The sequence below is a fragment of the Clarias gariepinus genome, chromosome 28, assembly GCF_024256425.1.
Source record: "Clarias gariepinus isolate MV-2021 ecotype Netherlands chromosome 28, CGAR_prim_01v2, whole genome shotgun sequence".
NCBI lineage: Eukaryota > Metazoa > Chordata > Actinopteri > Siluriformes > Clariidae > Clarias > Clarias gariepinus.
Genome location: NC_071127.1, coordinates 2,116,738 through 2,141,182, shown reverse-complemented (window position 1 = coordinate 2,141,182; position 24,445 = coordinate 2,116,738). Strand labels below are relative to the sequence as shown.

Genomic DNA, 24,445 nt, shown 5'->3' with positions numbered 1-24,445 from the left:
GAAATTCATGCTGAATCCACCCTTCTGATAGGATCAGTTTAATCCAGATTTTTTGGATCAAATTGATCCAATCCTACAAAAACATTCTGACAAACCCAAACTAAATGTTTGATCCGGATTAAAACCAAGATTGGTTTATGTGATCTAATCTGATTATGTAATCTGTTTTTTCTTTTGAAAAACCCATTTTCAAGATTTGATGCAATCCGTTATCCAAAATCCTAGTGGATTACTTTTGAAAAACTGGGCCCTGGTGTATTTTTTTAAGGCAGTTACAGTTAAAAAAAATAAAATAAATAAAAACCTTGATAATCGCTGCAGTAATTCTCCAACTTAGGTTATTAACTATTCATTTAGTAACACCCATCTTCACCTTAAACACAGCATGTGTAACTTAAAGCATTCACTATGACACTACACACAAGAATATCTATCTCCACATACCCCCTAAACATTTCTAAGTTTATGTATTGTAGACTATACAGGTAATTCTTTGTTAGTATAGAGAACAGTGGGGCGTTTTTAAATCACCTATTTTTGTAGATGTTAGCTAAGATTTTTTTTTTTTTTTTACAGGAGAAGCAATAACAACTGTCACACTAATACACTATAGCTGACACACTACAAGGAGCATTCAAACCCTCATACTGGATTCTGTGCTTTCTGTGATTTCAGAGGTGGGAACATCCACATCTGTTGGACTGACTTTATTTGTAAAGTGGCCCCACATGAGGGCCCTTGTCTACAATTCCGTGTCTAATTTCTGACCGCACCAATCATCTTGACAATTTTTAGCCTGTTTTTTAAATTATGTGCCCTCTGAGGAACTGAGTCCTTGCATTAAGACACTTGAACCCAACCCAGACAGCACTCTGCCCTGTTTAGGACCTAATGTTTGACAAGCTCCAAAGCAGCTTGTTTATTATTCCACTGATTTTAGCTCATCCTAAGTGAAAGAAATAAAGCAAGAATCTAACCCCCCTTAAAAAAACAGCTTCAGTCCATTTTACAGAAATGAGGAATGGTTGGGCCTGGCCTCAGGTTCTCAACTTAACAAAAGAACAAATCACCAAAAGAAACAAGAGGATTCTTAGGACCAAAAAGTGGGAAAGGATCATCGCAGCATGCTCACACACACATAGCCACCCTGGGCCGTGTTAGCAATGTTGTCTCTCATCCTCTAATCAGTGGGCACAGCCAATCAATGATGTCAGGTGGTAGCCATTTCCTCCTACTTGTGAGTAGAGAGGTGAGAGAGAGAGAGAGAGGGGGAAAAAAACAAATACGTCCAAGGACATAACACCTTTACCACACACAAAAACAAATTACAATTATGGTAATTTTTACCCATGACAGGACAAATCCTGGTAACTCCAAGAACCTACGTTCGGGACAATGCATCAGCCACCAAGTTGTCAGTTCGCTTTTTATGCCGAATCTCAATGTTGTACTCCTGCATGATAAGAGACCACCGCATTAAACGTTGGTTAGCATTAGACATTCTCATTAGAAACACCATGGGGTTGTGGTCAGTATAAACTGTAACGGTACTAAAACTTCCACCCAAATACACTTCGAAATGCTGGAGTGCTAACAATAATGCTAACGCTTCTTTTTCACTTGTGCTGTAATTTTGTTGGGTCTTAGAATACTTCTTAGAGAAAAAAGATACAGGATGCTCAACGCCAGCCGCGTCCTCCTGTAACAAGACTGCTCCAGTGCTTGTAGAGCTTGTGTTACGGGCCCCAGGATCGGTGACCGCAATAACAAAAAGGTTTGTTTTCTCTAAAATGAATGAAAAGACTGAGACGAAAGGAACACAGGACCATGCGATTCTTTCTCCAGATTACATCTAACCGAAAACCAGGGGTCCCACCAGTATACACACTGGTTTGCTTTATGCAGGGGCATTTCCTTGTTACATATTCCTCGATCTCTCATTTCATGAAAAGCCAATAGAAACGCTCCCTCGCCAGACTTAAAATTTTTTCCACGCCAACATGGCCCATGTTATTATGGAGGTGTGTGGGAGCTAACCGTTTATAAACGGAAGGCAAGACCAGTTGTTTCCGTTCGGTGGTCTTCCTCTATAAAAGGTCATCCTCGATATACAATCGACTCCATTCTCTTAATAGTCTTTTGGTGTCAATGTCAGCTTTAGCTCTGTCCTCTTCTGACAGCGAAATGTGCTTTTCCTTCATCTCTAAGACTTTCCCAATCACAGGATCTGCCCTTTGCTTTTGGACTAATTCGTCATGACTGATAGTCTGCAGTGGCTCTTTGAGAGGCTGATCTGAAGAAGCCAGGCTGAGGGCCACAACCCATCTCCTTGCTTTGCTCTCCTGTTCCCCTCCCAAATTGCATTGACTGCGTCCTGCGACAGTTCTTCCGAACACTCTTGTATGAAGGTATCAATGTCAAGCGGACAGCGTGACAGCACATCTGCATCAATGTTGACTTTTTCTGGGCAATATTTTACGTCAAAGTGGAAATCTGCAAGTTGCCCCACCCAGCGGTGTCCAACAGCGTTCAGTTTAGCTGTGCCTAAAACATATGTCAGGGGATTATTATCCGTAAAGATGGTGAAATGGGGTGCATAGAACAGGTTATCTTTAAATTTGTCACACACTGCCCATTTGAGGGCTTAAAACTCTAGTTTTCTGCTGTGCAGGTGGTAGTTTTGTTCGGCTGGTATTAGGGTACGTGACCCATAGCCTATTACTATGATCTTGTTGTCCTGATTCTGATACAAGACCGCTCCCAGACCCTTCTGTGATAAGTCCGTATGGAGGATAAAGGGGCGGGTAAAGTCGGGATAGGCCAAAACTGGTGGCTGGGTCAACCTGTCAATTAAGCGCTCGAGGGTATCTTGGTGTTCTCTTTCCCATTGTACTGGAGCTCGAGATGACTGTTGGGGATGCTTTACTCTGCCTCTGGCTGGTTTGGTGTGAGATGTGTCAGTTTGGACTTGGAGCAAGTCGTACAGGGGTTTTGCAGTATGTGAGAAGTCCTGCACATAGGTCCGAACAGGAACCAAGGAGCTGTCTGACATCTCCTATGGTCTTGGGTCTTCTGTGTTTGAGTGCCGGTACAGCCTCAATGTCTTTAGAGTCTACTTTCACTCACTCCACAGACACTATGCGACCTAAATACCGAACCTCTTTGCGAAACAGCTCACACTTTTCTGGTTTTAGTTTGACTCCATGGCGCTGTAAGGCCTTAAGAACTTTACGCAAAACTTGGACATGTTCATCAAATGACTTTGGGAAACAAAGCACATCTTCAAGGTAAGGAATACAGCATTTATCCCGCAGCGTGTCAAGCATCTTCATTGGTGTCAAGCTGGTGCATTGAACAAACCTAATGGTATTCTCACCCACTCGTAGAGCCCCCATGGAGTTGTAAATGCAGTCATGTACCTTGATCCTTCAGCGATGAACCCTTGGTGATAGGCCTTGCCTTGGTCCAGGATGGAGAACCAGCTGTAACCTCCAAGTGAGTCTGTGAGGTCCTGAATTCGTGGAAGTGGGGATTGAGACCGTTTATCTGAGACAGTTCTGTTATTCAGGAGGCGGTAGTCGATGCATAGCCGTAGATCCCTCTTTCTAACACAAATGACAGGGGCTGAATAGGGAGACTGGGATTTTACTACCCACCCTTTAACTAATAGTTCTTGAATGTACTCTTTCACTTCTTTGTAAAGGGGCTTTGGAATGGATGTGTAGGCTCTCTTGATTGGTGTGTCGTCTTTAAGTCTGATTTTCATTTGTAGTGAGGGAATACACCCTATATCACCACTGTCACGAGAGAATGCCCGACACTCTTCAACTAACACCTTTTCGACTGACCCTTTTTGGTCTGGACCGAGGTGGCTAAGGTCAACAGGCGGCAGCCAGGGCTCAGTAAAAGGATTACAAGGAGGGGTGGTTTTGTCTATCCCTATGGCTGATATTGTGATTGAGTTAGGTTGGTTTGAGTTGGTGGCTGGGGTTTCTGTTTCTATTAGTTTGGCGACATGTTGGATTGCTCCCAGAGCTGTGCATCTTGGCAGGAACACATCATCCTTTGAGTGGTTGGATATGGGAATCGTAACATAGGGTCTCGGTGTGTCGTTAACTTTAAGGAGTCTCTCTCCTATACTCAGATCTCTTAAAGCAACATTATCTTAAACAGGTTCATACAGAACTAGGGGGTCGGAGATGTCAAAGTTCTGAGGTACCCTGCACCATACTTGAACCGCTTTTCCAGCTGGAATAGTGACATTATCTTGTGCCAACTCTCACTGTGGCCGGAGTACAGTCTGTCTGTTTCGGCACCTGTATGAAATTAACCATGGCCACTTGCTCCTAATCAATTCCAAAAGCTCTGCGTAGAAGGCTGTAAATTACGGCACTAGCATCTTTGTCTGATTGTTGTCTTTGGATGATGACCCCAAGCACATTTGCTTCAACTAAGGGTTGAGGAAGTGGCAACCAGAAATGGGGCATTTACTGTAAGATTGGGGTCTTTATGACCAGCGAGTGTAACAGTTAGTTCAACCCACCCATCATAAGGGACTGCCTGGCCATTAATTGCATAAACCTCAAGTTTATTATCCAGCAATTTTCTTAGAGGCCTCACAGGGTGGTGATATACTTCTTAACCCACTACCTGTCTACTATGCTTACTTGGGAACCAGAGTCAAATAGTACTGTTACAGGATAGCCACTAATCAAACACTTAAAGTACTCTTCTTACCTACTAGGGGAACTCGACATGTTGTATTGCTTTGCCAGGAGTAGGTGCGAGGTTCTTTCTTATGACCTCTAAGGCGCTGGTTTTGATGTCTGGTACGTTGTTTGGCAGGCTGTGTTGGAATAGGCTTTACAGGCTGGGACTGGGGGTCGGCGTTCGTCTCTGGCTGTTCCTCGACAGAGACCAGTTCCCATTTCCCAGAGATTTTATCCGCTTCAGGCATCCAACTGCTCAATGTCCAGACCCGCCACAGACAAAGCAATAGCTACAGTCCTGGAGGTTTATCTCAGTGCACTTTTGACAAAGGGATGTTTTCTTTAAAGGAGCCATGGGTTGGTTTGTGGGTGGTTGGGACAGGCGGCTGTACTGTGGTTGGAATGTGGGTTGGTGTAGGGAGGAGCCTGAGTGGCTGGGAATGGAAGACAGTGGTGTTGATTTGCCGTTTTCAGTTCCATTAAGCTGGTTACCATATCAGTTAAAGTTTGAACCAGGGCTGCGAGGTGTTGAATTGTTTGGGTAGTGTTCTGTTCCTTGGCTGTCGTTGTTTTCCTGGTTTCAAGTACAGCACTCTGAGCTTGTGAAAGCTTTTGACGAACTACCTGACCTAACCTGCCCTGATTTTCATTCTCGTCGCTAATTATTTTGGGGACCTCCCGTAGTATTTCTTCATCAGCAACATTGTTGTTCAAAGTAAGGGGTCTTAGTCTTTGCCTCAAGTCTGCATACTTAATGCCCAAACCTTGGTAGACTATGTGAAGGAAGACTTCTTGTATAGTCTTTGGGTCATATAAAATGTCTGTGTTGGCCCAATCTGCTCTCCAAATAATTCTCTACGAGGTAGATAGGAAAGGTCTTTTATAGTGACTGGTCTCTCTTGAGTGCAGTGTGTCCTGGAACCCTGAAGCTGCTCCATCAGTTCCTCATACACTCTTTTCAACTCCGCAATTGACTGTGTTTCCATGTTGTCTCTTACATTTGTGACTAATGCATTATCGGATGATGGTGGTGAGCCTGATATCATGTTTGACGGATGAGGGCTGGGTGTGGCGAGTGTCTCTTGTTCAGCTAATTCACTGACTGATAACTCGGCAGGGTAACTCTTTTTAATAAGCTGATCTATTCCATCATCCAGCATCAGAAGCTGACTCAGCCCCTCATCCTCTAGTTGTAGCAAAGTGTCAGACTGAATGTAGGCAGTGACATAGTCCATGCAGCTTTCATCATCAGTCTGCTTAAACCAGACTGGGTCTCCGTTATCTGTAGCAATATTCGTGGCTAGCTCAAATAGCTGTATGTTAGAGTGCGCAAACAGGCGCCTCTCTATGCTCCATGCCAGCTTTTTCAGCTCTGTAGACATTCTGCTTGTTTAACTTCAGTTATTTCTACAATTTACTGCAGCTCTATCGTGATAAGTGTGCACTATTCTGTCCCTACAGCCGTCTGGCTTCCTTTTGTGACGACGATACCTTTCCCGTTTTGATCGTCGTCTCTCCTTGAACACCCACTGGCTGACTGGGCTGAAATAGTGGCCCACTCGCTGTCACAGTTCTAGTATCACTGGATCTGCCCCTCGACAACTGAAGAGAAGAGATCCCGGACGAGCCCCCACAGTTTGTTACGGGCCCCAGGCGCGGTGACCGCAATAACAAAAAGGATTGTGATCTGTAAAATGAATAAAAAGACTGAGACGAAAGGAACACAAGCCCATGCGATTCTTTCTCCAGATTACGTCTAACCAGAAACCAGAGGTCCCACCAGTATACACACCCAGGAACAAATAACAACCGCATTAAAGGTTCCGGTCCCCCCTCTTTCGCTGTTGTATTCATTATTTCTCTCCTTTCCCTTTCATTACAGGGCGTCTTGCTAAATGACCAATCATAAGTCGCTGAATTTCAAAAGATGTTAGTTCCTTATTTAAAGGAATAAATGTTTTTACTGCTTATAAGTACATATATCACCAAATGTGGTTGTACCAATTTGGGTGCACCACACTTGCATCCACCTGTAGCTTAAATGGTGATGAAACGTTAGGTGCAGAGAGAACAGGTGCAGTACAGAGCAAATCCTTGGCAGCATTGAAAGCATTCACATTCCGTAGACCACACACACTTCCTAAATGTAATTAGGTGGTCAGTAAGAGGTGAAACAATAGCAGCAAAATTTCTACAGAAGTCCCAATAATATCCTGCCATACCCAAAAAGCGCCGCAGCTCGCGCTTGTTAGCGGGTGTAGGAAACTCAACAATTGCACAGACTTTGGCCTCCACTGGCCAAACCTGGCCTTGTCCAACATGTTTGCCAAGATATGGGACAATAGCCTTGGCAAATTCACACTTGGCTAAATTCAGAATCAAAGAGGCATCAGCCAACTGGCTGAATACTACCTCTAATTTGGCCAAATGATCTTCCCATGAGTTAGAATATACTACAACATCAAGATATACTTCACAGTTTGATACTCCTAACAATACCCGATTCATAAGCCGTTGGAAAATGGAAGAAGCATTTCGCATGCCAAAGGCCATGACAGAGTACTGAAGAAAGTCATCTGGTGTAACAAACGCTAATATTTCTGAAGCACGAGAGGTTAAGGGAACCTGCCAATATCCTTTTAGGAGGTCTAATTTTGTGACATAACGGGCACTACCAACACAGTCCACACAATCCTCCATCCTTGGAAGTGGAGAGGAGTCTGGCTTAGTCACAGCATTGACTTTTTAAGGTAATCTGTACGAAATCTGTAGGTGAAATCAGATTTAGGTACTAATATACACAGGGAACTCCACAGACTTTGACTAGGAACAGCAAGACGATTTTCAAGGACAGTTTTCATAATATCACGTTTCTTCGGATCAGGGCCAGTTCTAGACAGGCACACATGGGGGGGCAGTCAGAAATGTGAAGGGGGCATCATGTGTACACATGTGCAAGCACTGTTTTTTCCCCTGTGCTTATAGTAACAGTGTTGTCCTTGCTGAATTGTGTTGTTAGCTGCGTCCAAAGCCTGGAGAAGTGAATTGCACTTTGTCAGGCCTCTACCTTCAGACCTGTCCAACTTAGGTGTCCCACTTGAAGACTAAGCTCCTGCTGGTATAGCTCTTAAGGTCACTGAGGCACGCAAACCCCCTGACCACAATAAGGTGGCAATCCCTCGGGGGGAAACTGAAAAAAAAATGTAATTGTTACGTTCCCCTCTAGTCTAGGGGTGGAAGGGAAGTAACAAAATTAATGTAGATAGCAGATTTTGATAAACCTTATTCATGGATATAAAAAGCCAAACATGATGGCAGTTCTTTTAGCCTTCAATAGTTAATTAAAATGCACCTGTGGTTTGATATAACTGTATTATTCCCCTACAGGGCTCTATCCTAAAGATAGGGGATTGTTAATATGTCTGGCTGTCTGGATATATAATGGACACCTCAAAACTGTTCCCCGCTCATATTCCTCTGGGACATAAAAACACGTTGTTTGAGGTCTCGGGAGAATAGAGTAAATTGACCAATAGCGCCATCTGCTGTTTTGGAAGAGGAAGTTGCTCCATCGCATTTGTGAGAAAATACGTTGGGCGCATGCATGAGAAAGTAAATTTTTTTGCAAAGCAAATTGTGTTTGTTTGCAAAACGCTACATTTGTGAGAAAGTCGATTTTTTTCTTTGCAAAACAGATTGTGTTTGTTAAATGTTGGCACATAAATAACTCCATAGTAATGCAGCTATAACTTGAGCTTTACCAGACAAATTACATTGCAGAAGTAGAGCCCACATATCCTTAGGCCAGTGGTTCTCAAACATTTTCTGTCATTCCCCACTTAAGGGGGTGGGCGAATTTTCAAGCCCCACTTGTCAACAAAATGATAACGAAAATGGCCAAGTGTACTATTTATTGAAATATCAATTTCTAAACCAATAAGATCAAATAACGCCAAGTTCAAAACAGATCAAATACATTTGCAATTGTTATAACAGGCTTACTTCGTCACTTATCTAGAGCTTTCTTTCAAAGAAGTCGAGTGGCTTATTAACGTGATTGGGGTGTGTTGTCTCTAAGTGTCTTCCTACTTTGTTGGGTCTCATGCTGTCTGCTGCCAGCGGTTTAAGACACAAAACACACATGGGTCTCTCCTCTGCCCCACCATCCCCACCATGAATCCAAGCGCAACATAGGCTTCATCATAGGCTTTTTGGTTGATTAGGCTGATGATGCTGAATCACCTGCTTTTTTGTGGTTCATGCAACAAATGTATCCATTGACGTTATTATGCCCACTACATACAGTACGCTACTGACCCGGTGTTATGCTCTAAAATGCCCCTGCAAAATAAATGTGCCATAAAATAATCATTTTTGGGGATTTGTATTAATCGTCTCGACGGCTGTCACGTGCCTAGGGTTAACTATAATAGTAATAATATATTTGATAATAATAAAATGTATGTCCTAATATAATATTTGATTGAGATTACGTGTGTGTGTGTTGGGGGGTGGGCAATCCGTGGCGGGGGGGTTGGGGGGCATTTTAGCGCATAACACCTGTTTGTGTCCGCGGTGAAGTTAGTTTAATGTTCGCATCTCCGAATTCAATAGCTGCGTAAATAAACCCGCGAATAGGATACCCACATATATTTCCTCTCTGCATTGTCTTTAAGCCACATCCGCCTTAAATTATACATGTTTAAAAGCATAAACACCATTATTCTCTACGGCGCAACGAATGATTTAGGGATCATCGCAAAATGCCGCACAGCAACAAAAAGCGTAAAATGATATTGATCTTCCCTTCTGTTCAGCGCCTGAAGGATCAAAAAGCAACTTTGTTGCCACACTGGAAACTAGAAATGCCAGACTAGTACTGCCTGATAAAATATAAATTTTTAACAAAAATACAGAAACATCAGCATACACATTGGAATAAATGAAATTACATATATAATACCGAATGATTCCTTATATTTTGTTCCTCTGCAATTAACATGCCGACGTTAAAACGTTATTGTTGCACTATGGTTTCACTTTTTTTCTGATGTTAATTTAATTTACTTGTATTAATGATCCATTTCTTTGCATGTGATTTTTTAGTTTTGAGTGTCCGATCTTTGTCAATAAAGAAAAGCATGAATTAGAATAGGTACTTTCCTATTATTTTCCACTAATTCCCTCCCGTTCATTGCGCCCCACCGGTCATATCTGTATTCCCCACTAGTGGGGCGTGCCCCACACTTTGAGAACCACTGCCTTAGGCCATCGCAACTTCGCGTTCAAACACTGTAAAATAGGAGTCTACTTTTGCTTCTCTAAATGGCGACACGAGTTGAATATTTTTACTGACATCAAAACAGATTCAACAGGTAAACCAAAGGAACCATCACTGGGGTTCTGGACAGAATCCACAATTGGCACAGTCTCATGGTGATGGAACGGGCCTGTTACGTAGCCTTAGAGACTCCAGCTCATATCTACAACGCTCACTATCCCACTCCCATTCAGCTTCTATCACTCGAAGCTTAATGCGCTGAGCCTTGCCCAGTCACCCAGAGATCTAACTCTCTCAGCTCAATTGCCAAAAAAGTGTCAGAACCAGAATCTCTGGAATCCATGTTGGGAATAGAATCCAAGTTAGCAGCCTTAATCACCGACTCTGACTCTTCCTCAACAACACCCTCTGGTGCGACTAAAATGCCAGCTTTTACCAACTCCCCAAATAATTTTTTCTTTGATAACCTGCTTAGTTGCCCCTTTAGGAACGGTAATATTGAAGAAGTCTGCTATGGAAATCAAATCTCTTTTATGACAACGATTATACACCTCCAAAGTGGGAAGTAATGTAACGAGAGTAAATCAAATTCCATATTCCCGAATACCCACTTCTCTTCTCTTCCTCGTTCCAAATGTCCCCAAACAAGTAGTTCACGATCCACAACAGGTAACTAACAACCTAAATGGACGAGCCCCCAAATTTTGTTACAAGCCCAATTATTATGAGGGAGAAACCGCAACAAAATAAAGCGGAAGCTGTGTGTGTGTGTGTGTGGTAGCACCTTCATAGGTTAAAAAACAAATTAAACTCACGTTGCAACACATATAAGAGAAAAATTGAACATATTTATTGTTAGAAGGCCATAAACAGGGTTTTAAAGACTTCAAGAAGGGGCTTAGGCCAAAACAACAAACAAAACACCTATAACTGGTGTTCAGAATCTAACTAACCTGCAAAAAGAAAAAGAAACAAAAGTACATCGAAATACCCTAACTCCTTAACTAACAAACAGGACTGAAACCGACTCAAGAACAAAACGGCACCGCCACCCTGGGCCGTGTTAGCAATGTTGTTTAAATCCCAACTTCTCTCTCTCATCCACCAATCAGTGGGCACAGCCAATCAATGATGTCAGGTGGTAGCCATTTCCTCCTACTTGTGAGTAGAGATGTGAAAGAGAGAGAAAGAAAAAAAAAACAAATATGTCCAAGGATGTAACAGAGATCAAGACATTATTGGAGAGCTAACACAGTAGCCAATGAGGCAGTACAGCACAGCCTGAATAAAGGGTACTGGGTTCCATGCATTTACAGTCATTACAGTGCTGGGAACACCCAGGTGTGTTGCATCACACTGTTTTTTCCTTAAGAAAAGTTAACAGTATCTAAGCCCATTCCAACTGTTTGATCATCCCAAGGTGAACACTTTTATTTAATCACCGTTGGAATTAGAATTATGACACACAATGTGGTGTCTATAGTTGGAAGTACTATATTTTTAAAAACAATAAAGAAAATTAAATCACTATACACAATAAATAGACAAAAAATTTAACAATACACACAAAAAAACTATTGACTAAAACTGTCAAAACAGAATGTGTTCTTAATGATGTAGGTTCCCTGTTAATCAATAGCATTTGTTTACATTTACGGCATTTAGCATTTATTTAGAGCAATAGACAGAAATCTTTGACGTCACTATTAATAAATAAATAAATAAATAAATAGTACTGGGTAAAAAGGTCACAGACTAAAAGTATAATCAGTCTAAAAAGTCTTTTGCTAATATGGTATGAAATACACACAGAAAACATAACGTTTTTAAATAAAGTGCTAACTTAGCCAAGCGAGGCTAAACTTCACATTAATACTATACTTTAAATGTAATTTTATGTTTAACACACAGAGAAAAGTGAAACGAATTAAATTATTGTTTACATTTAGTAAACCATACCAATTTGAAATAAACATACAAAAGTGATGTAACTAGTAACAGACGAGGTTACACTAGCAAAAAAAGGTCAAACGTATTATTATGCAAACAACTCTGGTATTGTTAAGGCATGATTGAAGTAGATTTTTAAAAAAATATTTAGTGATGTATTGGGATTCTTTTGCCTGGCGACTGCAAAAGATTTTTTTTTTATATAAATACAACTTTTATTTAATTAGGTTTGCATTTGAGGTGGCAAAATGTCTCCATTCCTTTATAATCCATCTTGCCTACTCTCCACTATTCCCAGCATCCCATGTTGTGAGGAGCAAATCATTTGCAAAGTTTGTTAAGAATCATAATGAAAACTTTTGATTAAAGAATTAAAATTGATTATTGAATAGGGATATTTGTAAAATCATGATATAATCGCAAAACAAATGGAATTGCACCTAGGTATTGTGATATGACATTGGCTGGTCCTGATGATTCCCATCTCTAGTCGGAAGACTGACCCATATTTTATAGTAACACGACATGTGGATGTGCTGATGACATCTAAGACGACTTCCAAAACGTTTCCAAACGCTAAGCAGAGATTCTAGTTTTCTAAAACCATGCCACTCTGCTGTACGAATGTGCTGGTCTATTTGAGTAAAACTCTTTCCAAACTGTAAGCAAGGCTACTGCTTCTCCTCTGTGTGAACTTGCTGGTGTATTTTGAGATTGCTCTGTCGTGTAAAACTCTTCCCACACTCTGAGCAGATATACAGCTTCTGTCCCGTGTGTGTGTGCTGGTGCCGTTGGAGGGTACTCTCTCGATTAAAATGTTTTCCACACTGTGAGCACTGATACGGCTTCTCTCCCGTGTGGATGTGCTCGTGCCGTTTGAGATGACACTGTCGATCAAAACTCTTCTTACACTGCGAGCAGCGATATGGCCTTTCTCCCGTATGAGTGCGCTGGTGCCGTTGAAGAGCACTGTCTTGATTAAAACTCTTCTCACATTGTCCACAGCGAAACGGCCTCTCTCCGGTGTGGATGCGCTGGTGAATTTGCAGAGTATTCTGTTGAAGGAAAACCTTGCCACACTCTAAGCAGGCATACGGCTTCTCTCCTGTGTGAACAAGCTGATGGATTTGGAGAGAAATTGACTGGCTAAAACTCTTCCCACACTCTGAGCAGATGTATGGCTTTTCTCCAGTATGAACACGCTGATGACGCTGAAATGCATTGTGGTAATTAAATCTCTTTCCACACTCTGAGCAGGCATAAGGCTTCTCACCAGTATGAACACGCAGGTGCCGCTTGAGCGCGTTCTGGTAAGTAAACCTCTTCCCGCACTCTGAACACTGATACGGCTTTTCCCCTGTGTGAATAAGTCGGTGCCGTTGGAGAGTACTCTCTCGATTAAAACGTTTCCCACACTCTGAGCACGCATACAGCTTCTCTCCCGTGTGAATAGTTTGATGTGCTTGAAGGTGACTCTGTCGAGCAAAACGTTTCCCACACTGCAAGCACTGAAACGGACGTTCTCCAGTGTGAATGCGCAGGTGTCGTTTTAGAAGAAATCGTCCAGCAAAGCGCTTCCCACACTCTGAGCAGCAGTAAATCTCTTTCAAGTCAGAGGTCTTAAAGCAAGTACCAGTCTGGTTTTGTTTACGTACAGAGATTGCTGTGGCTTTTGAAATTTTATGTTTAGTTCGTTCTACTTTCTGCATGCTGATATTTTCCTCATAGTGACACATATTGATATGGTTGTGAAGGTCAATTTGAGATGTACAGATAAGTGAACACATCGAACAGGAAAAATAGTTCACGGAGTAATCACTCGATTCTGTAAAGGAAAAAAAAACAAAATTAATTATTATAGACTTTAAAGAGTTATATTATTAAAGAATTAACAAATAACATTTATCAGAGTTCACTCAGCCAACCATCCATCTATCCATCATCTACCTATACTACTTATTCCAGATCACCAGAAAAAGTACAACACATAGCAGGACACAACGCACTCTTCCACTTTTCACATGCAACAGGCAAATTTTGAAAATAAATCCAACTACACTGCATGTGTTTGAGCTGTTAAAGGAAAGCAATGGAGATCCCAGAGGAAACCCCCCAATCCCACAAGAACTGAGCCTGTTGGGCCTGAACGCCTCCCTCTGCAACTGGATCCTAGACTTTCTGACCGGAAGGCCTCAGTCAGTACGGATCGGGAACTGCACCTCCAGCAACACCACACTGAGCACTGGGGCCCCACAAGGCTGTGTGCCCAGTCCCCTGCTTTTCACACTGCTGACTCACGACAGTGTAGCAACACACAGTTCGAATCACATCATTAAGTTCGCTGATGACATGACCGTGGTGGGTCTCATTAGCAAGAACGACGAGTCAGTGTACAGAGAGGAAGTGCAGAGGCTAACGGACTGGTGTAACGACAACAACCTGTCTCTGAATGTTGACAAGACAAAGGAGATGGTTGTTGACTTCAGAAGGACACGAGAAGACCATCAGCTGAGCATCAACGGCTCCTCTGTGGAGATTGTCGAAAACACAAAATTCCTGGGTGTCCACCTGGAGAAGGACCTCAACTGGTCCCCCAACACCAGCTCCCTGCACAAGAAAGCCCAACAGCATCTCTTATTTCTAAGAAGACTGAGAAAGGCCCAGCTTCCAGCACCAATCCTCTCTATCGAGAGCATCCTGAGCGGCTGCATCACTGTCTGGTTTGGGAATTGTGCCATATCGGACCGCAAAGCCCTACAGCGGTTAGTGAGGACAGCAGAGAAGATCATCGGGGTCTCTCTTTCCTCTATTGAAGAAATCTACACCACACGCTGCATCCGCAAAGCCACCAGCATTGTGGCTGATTGGACACACCCCTCTCACACACACTTCACACTCCTGCCATCTGGAAAAAGGTACCAAAGCATTCGGGCACACACATCCAGACTGTGCAACAGCTTTTTTCCCCAAGCCATCCGTCTCCTCAACAAAAAGGGACTGAACTGATAAACACACACACACAAACATTATCACCTAGCTTAACTCAACTACATCAAAACATCAATACATCAAAACATTGAGACTGGACTGACTAATCAACACAAGCGCAGACACACTGACCTACACCACCAAACTATCGTACACACAAATCTGTAAATGCTTCACTGTTTATCTCCTTTGCACAATATTCATTACTTTTTGCACTAATTCCTCAATTCTTGCTGCTATGTTTACTATCTCAACACCATATGTTATGTTCTGATATGTCGTTGTCGCACTGTCACTTTGTTGTTGCTCGTTTGCACATTTGCACGTGCACTTTATGTTGTCTGTTGTCTGTAAAACCTGTAGATAGTCTTCCTTAGTTAGTTAGTTTTAGTTAATTTATGTTGTAATTTATGTTAGGACTATCTGTCTTATCTCTGCTAGCCAGCTAACTAGGCCTCTTTGTTAGCTAGTTTAGCTTCTCTGTTAATTTATGTTGTAAGTTTATGTTGCATGTAGCACCTTGGTCCTGGAGGAATGTTGTTTCATTTCACTGTGTACTAACTGTATATGGTTAAAGTGACAATAAGGCCTACTTGAACTTGAACTTGAACATTCAAACTCCACATACATAGAATTGAGGTCAGATTTGAACCCCCAAACCTGGAGACTTGAATCCAGGTGAGGTTCTTTGGCACATCTTAAACAATCTGTAACTGCAGCCAGAGGGGTTTTTAATAAGTATAGATCCAGGTGGGTGAATACCTATGCAACCTTTTTTGGTCACATTCCAAGCTGGGCAGTCTGAGTGAATGCACTGAACTGACAGACAAGTTTTAGCAGGTGACACAATGAGTGTTATGTTATTTTTCGACATTACCGCTTATGGAGCACTTTTTGTTCCAGACGCATTTGAAAGTGATGCCAAGAGCCTTGGCGTACTTCTCTTCATACCACACCAAAAGCTCCTGTCTTGGTTTGATTGGTCGACGGCAACGGTAGAAAATTTCCCCTTGATACTGGAAGGCCACCAGATTGGACTCTTCACTATTATGAGCACAATTCACATACCTGAAGAAATAAGGAAAAGTAACAACAACAGGAATAAAAAAGTGCCACAGTGTGCAGCAAGACAGAAAGGAAATCACTCTAAACAAAAACGTAACAGATTATGCAAGGAGATTCTGTAATGCATTCCTCACCTCATCCAATTTGCATGGGTCACTCTCTTAGCATCAATGTATTTTTCAAAATGTCTGCTGTTGTAAATCTGCAAAATGAATTACATAGTTTCAGCAGCATATGCAACTGAAAGCAATAATCACAAAATTTTAGGCTAATATTAGTCACACATTATACAGTAATTGCAAAATGTATCAGTTTGTACCCAGACTATAGTACGTTGATGCTGATTTACAGTAGTATACAGTCAGTGTTAATTTGAACAATATGCCAAACTTCTACTACTTTGTGTTAATACTTAAAACATCAGTATTAAAACAATCTAGAATGAACTTAGATACAATGGCATTACAGGGGTGTATAAATAATACATTTATGTTCAGCCCAAAAGGCAAGTAAAAGATACAGTGTGTTGCACAGTCCTATATTCTAGCTGTCCAAAAACTGAAAGGGCTAAAACAAGGCAGCCATTAAAATGTAACAACACATGGTAGGCTACTTCAATTAATGCAGACTAAGATGTCAGATAGAAAAAAAAAACAGGGAAATGTTGTCATTTTTCCTTAATAGGTTGGAATGTTAATAATATATCATTACTTTTTAGAAAACATACTTACCACCCAAGAGTAGCTACTTGTCATGCCTTCTTCTTTGTCTACCAGGTCTCCCTGGTAAGGCCCATAGTGGGCACCAACTGGAACAGTATCCCCCCTATTAAACACTCCCAGCCCTGCTTTTGGAATACAAGATCCCTGAACCTCGAGACCAGGGGGAAGTGTTTGTCTGGCTCGATCTGAAACCCCCTTTGGAACAGGGGTATCCGGGAGGAAGAGAGCTGGTCCATGTATCTCACACTTGTTGATGAAGAAGGATCTGCAATATTCACAATCTAGAACAAAAGAACAACATGCAACATCATGCACATCTCTTCTCCAGTCCACACAAACAGTCTTGTCACACAATGAAAATGAGTTTACAGCCTTTAGGAAAAAAAAGATTGAGAAAACTTCCATGCAAAGGAGACAAGAGTATTAATCAGCACTGTGCTTTTCCTGCATTCACCACTCCAAAGCTACAATCAGCACTATCATTTGAGATTTTGGACAAAGCAGAGAAGAACATTGTCGCAAGGGGTGCATGACTGTGTGTTGTGTTTTCTCTTTGTGTTGGCAGACAGGGAACCAGTGACCAGAGAGAACAGAGCTTCAGAGCGAGTAAATATGCATGTGTATGTATTAATTAAATTCAGACTGAGACCTGGTTATTATTCTATCAATCATTCTAGGAGAAACATACCAAGTAAAAGTATACAAGTGGATACATTTCAGTACTTGGTGGATTTAAGGTGTAATCAAATCTCTTTCATCAAAGCCTCAATTCATACAGTCTTTTGGGGAATGCATGAATAGATAAAGATAAGATGTTTCGCACAGTGATATTCACAGTTATCCACTTATACCCATCACCATTAACACCATTAGACAGGCATTAGTTCCTCCCTCGCTCATTCTGCAACCCTTGGGAAAGATTGGCCAGGATTTACTCCGCTATTAAGATGGTTATATGTGGATAGGTCCTGCAGTAGTAACAGGCAGGCTCAGGAATGCATCAAATTGCCTAGAGGGGGAGAGGCAGGTTTGTGTGCTGGTCTGTCATCATCAGTAGCCCCTTCTCACTCAGAGGGTTTTTTCCCCTTGAAGCAGGCGGCCAACGGATTCCTTAGCCTGATGAGGCACTTTCCCACCTTATTCTTCCATTAATAGGTACAGCTTGTACAGTTTGAGGGAGTACACTTGGGGCATTTTCAAAATAGGTACCTAGGTTTGTTTTTCGAGACGTGACCCCAAAGTCAGCTTCAAAATACACATGTTCCGTCACTTGTTTTGAAGCTTTTCTCTCTGGTCACTTGATCTCTCTCTGCCAATACAAAGACAAAATACAACACTTAGCCATGCAGCAATGTTCTTCTGATGCAATGTTCTTCTGTTAGCCAGTGAATCTGCTGCTTCCTAAAAATCACCACTTATGCTTATGTTTCTAATTTTTTTAACTTATGTTTCCATGAATTGTGGTTTACCCTCAAAAGAACTGGCAAGGACATCATAAGGCCATTGGAGCAAACTGTATGTTAACGTTCTTCAAGTAAAAACAAAATTCAATATGTTCTTGACCTGAAATAACTGGTCACACAACTGGTAAACTAACACAGGAAAATTTGCCACAGTCTCAGGACTGTCAATCATGGCTATATAACAAAGGCAATCAGTTCCAGGAATTCACACTGGTTGATAAGGCGCTTGTTTTACTACCAACATCACACTCCAGGTTACTCATTAACTGGCATGGAAGTTGGAGATGCTGACTATGTGGTTGGGCAAATGGATAGAGGTTTTTTTTTTTTACTGATTTACCACCTCAACCTTCTAAAACCTTGAAAAAAGGTGGTTCCTATGTCTCTGGCAAAGGCACCTCCCAAAATAGCAAGCTGGGACCATAAATAAACCTAAACAATGAACATCCAGTTCACCCTGGTTCCCTGTGGTCAAGGCCCAAGGGGCCGATGAAGCAGCAATTAAATCCCACCAGAGACCCCAAGGCAAAAAGGCAATTATTATTATTATTATTATTATTATTATTATTAAACCTGAGGGTAAAAAAGTATGAACAATTTTCCTTCCTCCATATTCTGGAATTTACCCTATCTTGACTCACTTGACAATCCATCCCTTACAACAATCAAGTCTTTATTGTCCAGCCTGCTTTCTGTGTCCCTCCTTTAGTCCTCACAGCTTTGTGATTGGGCCCTATAATTTTGCACCTTACCACCTTTTTGTCTTAAAGTATTTTTTGCTTATGTAAATTTGTGATAACTTTGGAAATATCTTTGAATCACTGAAAGCTGTGTTATGAATGAAATGAAGTAGTAAGAGTAGTAGTAGGCGTAATAGTACAGTAGTTTAAAAAATATCCTGAAACATTGTTAACAGTGCCTCAGACAGAAAGTTTAGGCAGAATTTTAGGCCCATGCCAAAGATCTAATAGACCTTTGTTGTCTTACAGAGAAAGTCATCTTCTTTAGGTTCTTTTTCTTTTAAAAGCTTTTCCTGGAATTCTTTGTTTTCTTCATCCACAAGGTTCACATGGACAATACAGCTTGATGTCTCACCACCTAGAGTTTTATTTTTCAAAAACAAATATGAGAAGATTAACCACATATTAACACTAGTCAAAAATAAAAGGTTGAACAGAATGGTAGTGTGTTTTGTTTCCTTACAGACATCATTTCCATCTTCAGGTTCTTCCTTTAAAAACAGCTCATGAAACTCTTCACTCTGTTGGTCCACATGGCTGATGTGTCTTTCAGAATTCGATATCTTACCACCTGTAATTTCACCATTTTCATTCAGGTATCTTGAATAAACATGTTGCAATTAATATTATTTAGCCCCACAACAAACTCGATCAATGCACCCTCTTTTCTTACAGCTGAAGTCTTCATCTTCAGGTTCTTCTTTTATTGGTTTCTTTTCAAATCCTCCATTAATTTGGTCATAACTGTTGAAGTGACGCACAGAGCCTCTAGCTGACGTCAAAGACGTTTCTGTCTGTTCAGCCTTGCACAGGGACTGACCAAAGGACAATAATAAAACAATAAACTACTATGTTAATACACCAACAATATGCATCTAACAAGTTTTTTAGATAAAAAATGTTGTAAAATTAAAATTGTTTTCTTTTTCACATCAGATTTGGATACCTTAATATGTACATATGATTAGCCGTACAACTTGCAAGCTAGCAGGAAAGAAATGCAGTAAAATATTCATAAATAAAAAAGACTGATTTGAATTTAGCATTTACTTTCTATTTATATTTGTTGTTACTACTCAGTGTGTAGCTTATTTAGAAAACAAATGCATTAGAGAGTCTGACCCTTTATAATATGATTTCTTTGTCAAAGTCCCTTTAAAGAAAAAAATTAAAGGTCCTACACATCATATTTTTCATTAAATGTTAATATGATCTTTAGGGTCCTAATGAAAAGTTTGTATTATACGTTAATTAAAAATTCAAAATTATTGTGTAAAAAAAACACAAATTTTACCTGGTAAAAACTAGCTCTGTTCTCAGCAACCTGTTTCAGTACATGCTAATTTAAATGCTCATGACCTCTGCTGAGCCCCCCCCCCAGTTCTGTGGGGCGTGTCTTCACAACACACGTGGGGTATAGCCACGGAAGTGTAGTCCAGTGCGGGCAATGCTTTGGACTGCATTACCCACAAAGCATTGCCCACAACGCAGGATTATAGAGCCCGAGCCTGTTTTCTTCAGTCGTTTTTGGTTTGATTTAAGTACGGAACCTACGCGGAAGTTTGTAATATCGCCTGACAACGCAGAAATTAAAAGAATGGACATGCATCGACCCGTTTGTCTTTCTCATCACTGCATGGGCATGAATTAACAGGCTGTTGCGCTGCCGCGAGCAACAACAACAAAAACCGGAGAAGCTTACCGAGAGAGATACGGACGCGATGTGTTTACTGATGTGTTTACATGACTTCTTAATCTTCGACAGACATCGTTATAAACCATCTAACGTTACAAAGGTAAGCATAATATAGTTTTCCGACTACGTACATAGTTTGCAACTAGACAATCACCTTAATGCATTGTTTATTATAAACGGGCGATTAGGGATTATATAGAGACGGATGTACATAGAGAAGAAGCCATAACCATGTTCTATTAGAGTATAAGTTAACTTACACTCCGCATTTATCGTGATTATTAGAAAAGGCGATCTGCAAAGATTCATAGTAAAATAAATTACACTCACGAGCCTGGTGAAGATGAAGCAGGAACACGAAGCGTTAGTACAGATCCATTTTTTAGGAGCAGCTTCCTAGTAAAACCTGCTTTATATTGACCCGCGTTTATAAAGCGGTCTGGTGAAAAATGATTATCGCAAACATGAACGCATTTAGGTAGATCGGCGGGGACGTTAGCTTCAAAAACTAAATTCAGCCACTGCGTCCTCAGTGGCTCAGATACCTAACCCTAGGTAGGTACCCTAGGTAGGTACCCTAGGTCACTAACCCTAGGTAGTGAATGACAACTGCTGTGTTCGCTATTATACCCAACAAATGTACACAACACTCGCTTAGGCGCCATTTTGCTCCAGCGGCGAAAAACAATGGCCGACAGCTTCTTCTCACTCGGGGCGGGTCTTTGCTAAAACACCAGTGTCAATCAACTAGTGTAGGAGCGGCCTCTTGTGGTGTGGCGTCATACGGCAAGGCATTTGAGATTGGCCTGATTTCAGAAGGGGCGTGTTATTGTAATAAATGAAAAGAAAACCACTGGGCGGCTCTTTATCATCGTAGAGTGGTTGTGTACGCACTCTCCTAACACACGGTTCAGTCCAAACAGCTTAAAAAAGTGCATGTAGGCCTGTATGACCCCTTTAAGCATATAACCTCTGTGCTAATGTCTGATCGTACTGTCTGTCTGTCTGTGTGTGTGTGTGTGTGTGTGTGTGTGTGTGTGTGTAAATAAAAATCAAATAATAGAAAAAAATTATCACTTTAATAATAATTTATTAGAAAGTTGACTTAGTTACACATCAGGAATCCTTTTTGTGGAAATTCTGTTATCGCCACATTGACTCCAAAATTTTGTTTTTAAATACATTTTTAATTTATATATGTTTGCATTTGAGATGGTAAAATGATGCAACACCACTATCATTGTACAGGTGGCACACCCATATATAATCATTGAGATATTTATAAAATCGTGACGCAGAATCAATTTGATATAAATAACAATTGTACATGGGTACACAGATATTATTCTTGTGATAATATCATGTCAGGTAGTCACTGGTGATTTTTTATCACTTCACTCTCCTATTTATTACAATATTAAAACCATATTACCTGAAATACGGTATTATATATATATATATATATATATATATATATATATATATATATATATATATATTATATAAAAAGTAAAAGGCAGGTTACAAGGCTGGGTAAAATAAAATGATGAAAATAAATTAATAAATTTAATATAAATAATTAATAATAAATAAATATCCTTGTGTCAGTATGCACCAATGTTTTAACACAACCGGAAAAATAAATGCATTATAAACATGCAATATGTTGACCTGTTAATTAATAAACAAGAATTATTATTTACAATCTATATAAACTACATAAATTCTAAACTTTACCAGTGCAAATGATTACTTACTTATTATTATATTATTAATAATGATTATAATTTAGAATTAATGAACAGCACAATCTTTACCTGTGCAGGTGTAACAGGAGGCATCGTACAGAACAGGCTGGCTTCTGCTGACTTCATTGTGAAAAACCTGCAAGGTTGTAATATGAAAACAATCAGCTGAAAATATTCATATAAACAATTCCAGATTAAAAAAAAAATAATTTAAAACAAATTGGGCAAACATGAATCAAACCTGGAGCCTGGAGGTGCAGGGCGACAGTGCTAACCACTAAGCCACTGTGTCTGTATAACTAGATATTTAATAGATTTTTATAAGACGCAATTTATTTTAATGTTATTTTGTTAATTAGAAAAAGGCAGAAGGGTTTGAGGAACAATTTCAGCTATAGAAAGGAGAAAAATATTATTGGTTACAATGTGCTTTGTTTAATTTCCTTGCGTTTATATCAGCAAGCCCCCAAGTATCAGGGGATCGTTCATTGTCCATTTTCAAAGCTATACAAATTAGGTATTCAGTGTCTTTCAAAGAGTGTTAAGGTGAAACCACAACAGCATTATTGCTGGTGCACCGTTTCTGGGCCTCTTGAAAACATGATATACTGCACCAACCCATTTCAATTTCCATATATATATATATATGATGATGATGATGATATATTTTTCTTAGAAAGACAGGCAACGCCCACAAGCAGCAGTTTTCACCTCGTTGTGTAAAGACAGAGCAACAAATCATTTAAAATTCAAGTGTCGACTCTTCTGAATGAGATGAGCCAAATGGTGTCTCCTCTGGACTCTCCTCCCTCACCATGATCCTGAAACATCAGAACAGCTGGTTTACAACAACATCGACCATCTAGTGTTTAGTATTTTCAAACAAGTAAATTAAATGAATGCAGAAATATAACTAAATCAAATAGTGTTTCTAGATCAGTTCTCTAACAGAAGCACAAAGCTCTACACAGGGGTTAGGAGGCTGAGACGTTCTGGAGCTTAATTAGGCATTTATCCATTACTCTTAGCCTCACAGCTAATTCAACAAGCTGAAATGTAACTCACCGTGGGCTTTAAAGCAGAACAGGAACTCCCAGGTTTAATAATAACCTGATCAGGTCTGTATGGAACAATGTGAAATCATTTCGGAGCATAAATTCATGATTAGTTGTGTGAGAAATCTCAGCTCTCCAACCACAAAAACAGCTGCTTCTTCTCCTCCTCCTTCTGTGACTCAATAGGGCAGGAGTAGACTGAACACTGCCACCTGCTGGAGACTCGTGTGAAGGTGTGTAAATGCAGTAGTGTAATTCTACAGAAAAGCTGGAAGGTGGGTCATAAACATCTCCTGAAATGTATTTATTTTGTTACATCAGAACTTCTTTAATAAAATATTTAAAAAAATAGAAAACAACTTTTTTTTTTACTTTATGGCTTCACAATAAGTAGAGCTCAATGCACTTATAGAAGTTACACCAGTTATTCAATTTTATTTGTTTAGCGCTTTTAACTATTTTCATTGTTGCAAAGCAGCTTTACACAATCAAAAGTATTATTTAAGTTTGTATGGAATGTGAATGTGTATGAATCAAAATAATCAGATAGTCCCAGATAGATTATTAAATCTCTTATCCTGTGTTCCTTCTCTTTTTGGTAACATCAATGATAATTTATGGAAAAAATATAACAGTAATGGTTTCAAAGTTTAGAACCATGTGGTTTTCAATTATGTCAAAATCTGTTACAGCAGTTCCTCAGCATACGCATTTAATCTGTTCCAGAGACAAGTTCTTAAGGTGAAATTACTGTAAAATGCATTTTCTTATAGGAAATGATGTAAATGCAGATAATCTGTTCCAGCCACCCAGAAATTTTACCAATATTATAATTTCCAACACTATAATCATATTTTCGCATATAAAAAATATCTAAATATTTAGTAAAGACATGTAAATAAAGTTAAACATAAAATCTCACTTAACCTTAATTTATGATTCCTCTTGTGTGTTTTTATAGTAATGATTTCTTTCCTAATATACTTGGCTCGCTTTTCTTTTTGCTAACTTTCTCGGGACCCATGGTG

General features: G+C 40.2%; 1 protein-coding gene across 1 annotated transcript; it reads right to left on the bottom strand.

Annotated features, from left to right (window-relative positions):
* Nucleotides 1-10,818: 10,818 nt before the first annotated feature.
* Nucleotides 10,819-23,585, bottom strand: LOC128515954 (histone-lysine N-methyltransferase PRDM9-like). The gene is made up of 10 exons (XM_053490246.1): nucleotides 23,428-23,585; nucleotides 23,074-23,183; nucleotides 22,432-22,498; nucleotides 19,592-19,733; nucleotides 19,382-19,489; nucleotides 19,166-19,276; nucleotides 16,725-16,996; nucleotides 16,128-16,195; nucleotides 15,806-15,996; nucleotides 10,819-13,765 (listed from the first exon to the last, which is right to left on the bottom strand). The coding sequence occupies exons 3-10, from the start codon at nucleotides 22,486-22,488 to the stop codon at nucleotides 12,612-12,614; spliced, it is 2,103 nt and encodes a 700-aa protein (XP_053346221.1). The 5' UTR covers nucleotides 22,489-22,498; nucleotides 23,074-23,183; nucleotides 23,428-23,585; the 3' UTR covers nucleotides 10,819-12,611.
* Nucleotides 23,586-24,445: the final 860 nt, after the last annotated feature.